The sequence below is a fragment of the Chelmon rostratus genome, chromosome 22 (assembly GCF_017976325.1).
Source record: "Chelmon rostratus isolate fCheRos1 chromosome 22, fCheRos1.pri, whole genome shotgun sequence".
NCBI lineage: Eukaryota > Metazoa > Chordata > Actinopteri > Chaetodontiformes > Chaetodontidae > Chelmon > Chelmon rostratus.
Window position 1 is genome coordinate 13,570,475 of NC_055679.1, and position 7,378 is coordinate 13,577,852.

General features: G+C 41.8%; 1 protein-coding gene across 1 annotated transcript; it reads right to left on the reverse strand.

The window, feature by feature from the left end:
* Window positions 1–1,380: 1,380 nt before the first annotated feature.
* Window positions 1,381–5,222, reverse strand: LOC121625902. The gene is made up of 3 exons (XM_041964221.1): window positions 5,097–5,222; window positions 3,534–4,111; window positions 1,381–2,062 (listed from the first exon to the last, which is right to left on the reverse strand). Exons 1-3 carry the CDS (start codon window positions 5,216–5,218, stop codon window positions 1,677–1,679), a joined length of 1,086 nt encoding a protein of 361 aa, XP_041820155.1. The 5' UTR covers window positions 5,219–5,222; the 3' UTR covers window positions 1,381–1,676.
* Between the last annotated feature and the right edge of the window lie 2,156 nt (window positions 5,223–7,378).

Sequence of the window (7,378 nt, forward strand, 5' to 3'; positions counted from 1 at the left end):
TTCAGGTTGTGCTCTCACAGATCTACAGGGCCCTCTGGCAGACGACACCATTCTCTAACCCTGACCTAACATCCCATTAAATCCCGATACTTTGCAGCTTCATCGAGCATCATTATGTAAACTGAATCAATTTAGGCGATCCTACAGATGCTGGCCAGTTAACTAATCACCCTCAGTTACCATGCTAAGATAGTGTGCTTCCTGAGCCACCAAATGAACCAAACCACTACCGTAATCCGTAACTAGCATGCCAACCGCTGTTAAGATAAGCAGCATGCTGCCAAGGCGACCACTTTCAGCTCCTTCACACTGGCAAAATCAAAAGCATACACCATCACCTAACAAGATGCTAGCTTACAGCAGCTAGCATCTCACGGCTATTAACAGGGCTGCATTTTAGCATGCAGCTCAATCCACCACACACATCAACCAAGATTTTACAGCTACCTCATGCTAGCAATTAGCATAACACCCACTTCTGTCTACACTTTACATTTGTTGTGTTACTCTAGAAGCGACATTTCATTGCAGAAATACCGCCGTAAGATACCGACATAAAGCCGGACATCATGTGACCGTCACGTACACGAGATGTTAAACGGCTCGACCGGCGTCGTGACGACACACGTATCATGGAGGTGTTACTCGGGATTTAAATACGGGGTATTTCTGTCAATCTGCACCAAGTTTCTTAAAACAGCTGTTTAAAAGTAATCTGTTATAATTATACGAGCTTTATCGAACAACAGGAAAGCAGTGAAACCGCTGGTATGCTGTTTCACCATGGTCTCGGATTGAATTCATCCATACAAAAGCAATACCAACGGTTAAACCAGAAGATGTCGCCATTTTGACTGCAAACAATGATTTGAAACTGTGAAAGCCTTCAGCAATATTGCTTTATAGAGTGCTTCAGACGGCTTCGTGTCCCCCACCCCCATGTTTTCCCCAGTCACTCACCTTTCTTACAATCCACAGCCATTCACTGGAACTGGCTGCAGTGTCTGCCATGCTTTTCACTGCCGGTTTTAGGGTCCTTTCATACCCAGTTCAGGTAACTGCTGCCATCTTGGCACACCTGAGAGTTTTCCTCTCATGGGTCTTTTCTGCTGCACTGTCGCATAGTACTGTGTGCTCCACAAAATACCCAACATACTGTGTTTCTGACCACTACATGAGATCAGGTCTTGGTTCAGTACAGAAATAAGTTGCTCTGCTAAATCTAATCTTTTTAGCTGCCCTACATCATGCCTGTTCAAAATTGCTTGCTGCCTGACCCATTCCAACAAAATCCCATATTCTGATGTATGCATTTTATATATCTCGGAGCTTTTCTGCTAAAATAATTAGAGTAACGACAAGAACAGAGGTGCTGACCAACATTTTTACTTGACATAATGTGCAGAACCACATCTCTGGTATCAAGTCCCAAAGGAATTCATTAACACTTCCTGTGCAAATCAAGCATTACATAACATAACCTCCACAGTAATAAATTAAATATTCCATATCTCTCAAGATGTAACTTTGTCAACAAAAACAAACAACGAAAAGTGCTTAAAAGAAGAGAACAATGTCATGCTTTTTTAACTTACACTGGTCATGATATCAAAAGCTGTATGATAAAATAACCAAAGTACTTTCTCTTTGAAGTAATAAAGCACTGACCAGTCAAACTAGACTTTCACTCCCCCAACACTTTGCATTTTTGCTTTCGGGGAGGAAATGGGCAGCGAGTTCAAGAATTTCTCCAGGGTAGAGAGGTAGTCTTTTGGGTGGCATCGCATGTGGGCCGCATGTATCGATTTCTTCCACTTCCTGTCCTCCACAGTCACGCCCCTCTTCCTCCAGTGATCAATACACCTTTCCATGACATCTTGGTCGCACAGGGCATCGTTTTCGCTGGAGAAGAAGAGGGCTGGGGCAGTAATGGGGCTGTCGTGGAAAACCCGGATGCTGTTGTCATAGAAGTCCACTGTGTGGCTTCTGAAGAGCCAGAAGTACAGCATGGCGGTGTTTCTGACAAAGCCCTCAAAACGTGGCACCAGAGTCTTGCCAAGGCCTGAATAACAACAACAGACAGAATTTATATTTCATAATTAAGAGTACAATTACATATTACATTTATCATGCTTCTATTTGAATGATAACTCATGAGATAAGTTTTGGAACTACACTTCCCAAATTGCTTTGGGGGATGTAACCAGGAAGTATAATGTTGCCATGGGTTCAGTTCAGATCACAACCAACCCCTCGCTGCAGCCTCCCCTATGGTGGCCAGTAAAAATGCAAAAAACCTGAAAGGTGCTCTCTAGAGTCATTGTTTGGTTTGTCCACTCTCTTGGCTTCTGTATGAGGGAAAAATCATCAATTCTAATTTTTGCTTGCTTATATGCGCATTTAATTTCCGCCATGTTCTGCCAACAGATCCACCCAAATCTTACACACGGCACCTTTAAAGCTTTTCTTTACATTTTGTTAAACTGGCACCATTTAAAGTATGCCAAAGCAGATATTAGCAGTTCTTGTTTGCAATGCTGCCATCATGAACTATCACTGTGTTACTTTGATGCTGAGGAAAACTACAAATGTGATGATTCTCACGAAGTTCTGCAGTTCTTTATGATTTCCGAGCAGACTTACGGATGTTTACTCTCAACAGACATCAGATAATGGTATCCTGGGACAGTGCAAGTCACACTGAATCTAAAATCGTGTATCGCGTGTGTTCAGATTTGAGTTATTTGGAGTTTTTAAGGGTTAAAGGTTGTTGCACCTCTTTCTTTCATCTGTCACGCCTCTCCTTACACCCCCTTTGCAACTCCAATATCAACTTTTATTACAGTTTGTGGGCCCTACATCGTAATGTAGTTTCTAAACACACTACTTTCTCAAATGTGAAGATTTGCATTTTTTTGATCTTGATGACAGAAAACTGAATATCTTTGGATTTTGGACTGCTGGTCAGGCAAAACATTTGATTTTGTACCACCCATTTTTCACTGCTTCCTGACATCTTCTATAATCTGCAGATTAGTCAATGATGAAAGCCGTTACTTGCAGCTCCACTTCATTAATTCACAGCAATTTCTCACTGAATGATCATTGTTGTCTTTTATCAAGACAAACTGCCACATGAGCAGGTGTTCCGGCTTCTCAAGTGTGAGGACTTGCTGCTTTTCCATTTCTATATCACAATAAATGGAATATCTTTGTTCTTTGGACATTTTTGGTGGGATGAAACTTTCAATTTGAAGAGACAGGAAATTATTATTAGCATTTTCACTATTTTGTTGACTAAATGATTTATCTATCAAATGAAAAATAATCTTTAGTCTGATATAAATGTGAACTGATGCATGTATGAATTGTCTGCAGACGCTGTCCCAGAGTGGGGTGAGAAACAAGATGCCAAAAATAATTCCTGGACTCCTGACAAACTGGAGCAGTGCTGCAGGTCAGCTGGCTGATGGATTATTTAAAGAGCTGACACACATATCCAACACAAAAGTAACCCGAGCTGGATCACTCACCTATCGCCATGTGCTCCAGAGTGCCAACCACTAAGCTGTCATAGATGTGCCCAATCACCCTTTGTGTCAGGCCTGCGTGTTTCTTCTGTCCCTGAGCGATGTGGATGAGGATCTGGGAGAAAGTGTAGCCACCGATGGAGGAGGCATGGACCAGCACCGCCCTCCCTGAGAACTGAGGCTCCTCCAGAACCTTCAAAACCTCCAGTCCGTAGTCGAGCCCCCATCGAGGCCACAGGAAGTGCATGACATTGCTTCTGACTACGAGGACGTCCATGCCACGGTCCAAGTACAGGTCCCTGTACTTGGCGACTGCCCCTGGCTGGGCACCGAGCCAAGAAAAGAACAGCATAAGAGGACGCGAAGGGGACTCTGATTGGTTTTGGGAGGAGGCAGATGTGTGTGAGGGTGAATCAGAGTCGCTGACAGAGGGAGGGGAGGGTAATGGGGCTGAGACGGGGCAGGGAGCAGCAGGTGTGAGTGAGAACGGAGCGTAATAATAAGTTATGCCACTGCTGATCCTCCTGGCAATGAACTTCTCCCCAGTGACTTGTTCAGACATGGCTGCAGGCCTGAAGAGGCTGGAACAAAACACAAAGACTAAAATCAAGTTTAAAATTCTCACACTCACACAGAACTGAAATGGTTTCTATGTCGCAATCAGAGGAAATGTGAAGCGTTGTTGATTTTACTTGACATTTCACGACTGTAAACATCCTCCTGAGACCCAGATTTAAAGGTTTGGCATTGCTTCAGGGGTTTTTTTTTTTGGTTGTTAAAAAAAAAAGTCATAATATATTTCTTTCCTTGCTGCCATCTTCCATAAGGACAGAGTTTTGATCAACCTTTTAAAAGCCGCATATGGCTGATAAAGACAGAAAATACCACAAAACCAGTTTGTCCAGTATGCATGGCAGATTGTATGCAATTATCATTTGACAAAATAATACAAAGCTAACATTGGGTAAGCCACGACACAAGGTGTGCATACAACACAGCAAAACCAAAAGCTGTTACACTAATATTAGATCTTTGAAATTACAAGTTATAATGTGGCACTGTGCTGTATTTTCAGCTCACTGCAAGTTAAACTGTTCCAAGTCCAGACAGAAATATGAGGCTGAAAGGCTTAATAATAAACTGTGGACTGACTTTTTGATGATTCCCTTTCGGTGAAGACATCCCACAAACACCGTTATTATTATAATCTTCTCTAATATTGCATTACTTTGTGTTTCACATTGGCTTTTCACGTCTCAAATGAACTCAATGTGATACTAATTCTTTGTCCTAAAAAGTGGTGGACGCTCACTACATCCCATAAATGCATAGTACATTCATGGGTTGACATCTTTTGTGAGGGATGCTCTCAGGAGTGGAGCCGGGCCGTGGAGCGCCTCATACGGCTCCACTCTGCACCCACACGACCGGGAACAAATTCGGACTCTGGTGCCCGGCTAGAACAAAAACGCGTGCAAAAAATGCGGATGCAGCTCAGCATCATATCAAGTTCCGGAAAACAAGGTCACACACAAGCAAATTCACATCAGCAAATCATTCTGTTACCCCGTGGAGAGCAGCAGGTTTCCCATCCTGACGCGATGAAAGCTGCGGTGGAGCCGCGGTCCTCCGGCGGTCTGAAAAATCAGTTCGGTCGGAACTGCCACGGAACCGGCGACTCGTCTCATAGCCGGGTACTTCTTCTTCTTTATGTTTTTATGTTTTTATTTTTTGCAGTTGACAAACAACCACACGGCGCATTACCGCCACCAGCTGGTATGGAGGAAAAAAACTTCTGAACTCCACAATATATGAACCATTCCGTGGAGGAGTGACATCTTCCTTTAAAGTAGTAACACCACAGTGTAAAAATCAAATTTGATTTTAAATCAAAACACATCTGAGGTCTATTTTGAAAGGTTATACTCAACATTTGGCCCCAGCAGTCACAATCACTGTAACTGCTGTTGGTACTGAGAATTAGACGTTTGAATACTCAGAAAGACGCAGATTCTTATACCTGGGATGTATTAGCTGGAAAACACAATGGGACCACAGCATGAAGCCTTACTGCTATTACATGCTGTAATACCCAAATTTCCCCAGCTGGGGATAAATAAAGTTTTATCTTATCTTATCTTACCTTATCTTATCTTATCTTATCTTATCTTATTTTAATGGTATATTAAGGACAGTTATATTAGAAAATCGCTAATAAAAGGCACCAAAAATGATACTAAGACTTAGAATAAAAAGTTGATTTTGATTCCATTGTCACGTACAAATAAAGAGTGACAGTGCAGCTAAAACAGAATTTTTTTCTGGATCTGGTATTGAAAGCCCAAAGGGCCTCGTGGCCAGAATGAGCTATTGTCCTCACAATGACGCAAGAAAGTCACACTGAGTTGCCACTTTATCTAAACAGGGTAACATCAGTCAAGAAATCTGTTTGCACTACTCATCAAATAACTGCAAGACATTCCAGTACCAGCAGATGGAGCCAGAGGCAAACAGCTGGTCTACAGAGAGAGGATACTACTTCAGTGTGAGGAGTGTTCAGTATTACTTGTGAAAAGTGGGAAGTACCCCACATGTAATCTTTGGTGTTGTCTTTGATGGCAGCCTCAGTTCAGAGAAACACACCAAATCTAAGGTTCAGTCCTGTTTACTACATCTTGTATTTCAAACAAAAGCCTGTTTCTGTCCACCAAATACCTGAAACGTGTTATTGACACCTCCATATACTGCTGGAAAAATAATTCAGATCTTCCATTTCTTAGAAATACCACAATTGTAAGTAAAAACTAAGCATTCAAAACCCTAAGTATGATTATGTTAACTATTATTAGCATAATGTAATTAAAGTACTTAGGGCTCTGTCAGCGTGTATATTGTTTCATTGTCATTGATGCATTGCCATGCAGCACCATATCAATATTGCAGCCCACTGTGAGATGAGTCAATTTTACTCATTTTACATACTTTCAGGTGGTTTGTTTTACTCTATGAAGTTGTTTTATAGGCTTACAGGTTTTTAAACCTTCATCTGCAAAGTAACTCAAAGCTACAGCTGTCAAATCATAAAATACCGTATTTTCCTCTCCAAATGTAGCTAACTACAAGTGCTCAAGCCCTGATTTTAGCCATGATGTTTCCTTTGGCTCTGTAACCTGCAGCTTCCCTCTCCGATTTCCCCTGAAGTGGCTTGGTGTTATTATAAACTGTCCCATGAACACATGACTTCAAAATAAAGTAATGTAGGTTTGACTAAAGCTTGGCTGCACAGCACAGGCTTACACACTCAGCGTTTTAATATTCATTCTAATCTTAAATCTGATTTATGTTACTTGCATTAAAATTACATTTATGTTACTCTTTAAAACCATAAAAACCATGTTTTCGGACATCAGCGGCTGCTCATGTTGGCGTTGCATGCTGTGAATGTGAGTTATTGTGAGAGTGTTACCTGGTTACCTGTCAGTACCTGTAAAACGGCTGTCACAGTGATGATCGGGTCTTTCCATTCTTTCACACATGGGCAGCAGAGGCAGTTTTAGGTCAGCACATCCTCTCCCACTCGCTCTTGTTTTTCTCTCTTTCCCCGGATCTATTTTCCATCCAGTCATTTGCACCTTCTAGCATTGACACACACACACTACCTTATGTGCCTGATCTTCAGTATGACTCCAGTTAATATGCGGTCTAATATTATTTTGAGGTTTGCACATGCACAGTAATATCCCAGTTGTGACAGGATACATAAAACACCTGTATAAGCCTTTAACCTGGATTTTGAGAAACCTGCTAGACTTTCCTCTGATAGAGACTGGAATACTGTGGTCAGTGTT

Bases quoted from the DNA above. Each gene is read 5' to 3' on its own strand.
- LOC121625902 (XM_041964221.1), bottom strand. From the start codon at position 5,218: ATGAGACGAGTCGCCGGTTCCGTGGCAGTTCCGACCGAACTGATTTTT. The intron at 4,112-5,096 runs GTAACAGAATGA...GTTTTGTTCCAG, and splicing joins AACCTGCTGCTCTCCACGGG to CCTCTTCAGGCCTGCAGCCA. The intron at 2,063-3,533 runs GTGAGTGATCCA...GTTGTTATTCAG, and splicing joins TCTGGAGCACATGGCGATAG to GCCTTGGCAAGACTCTGGTG.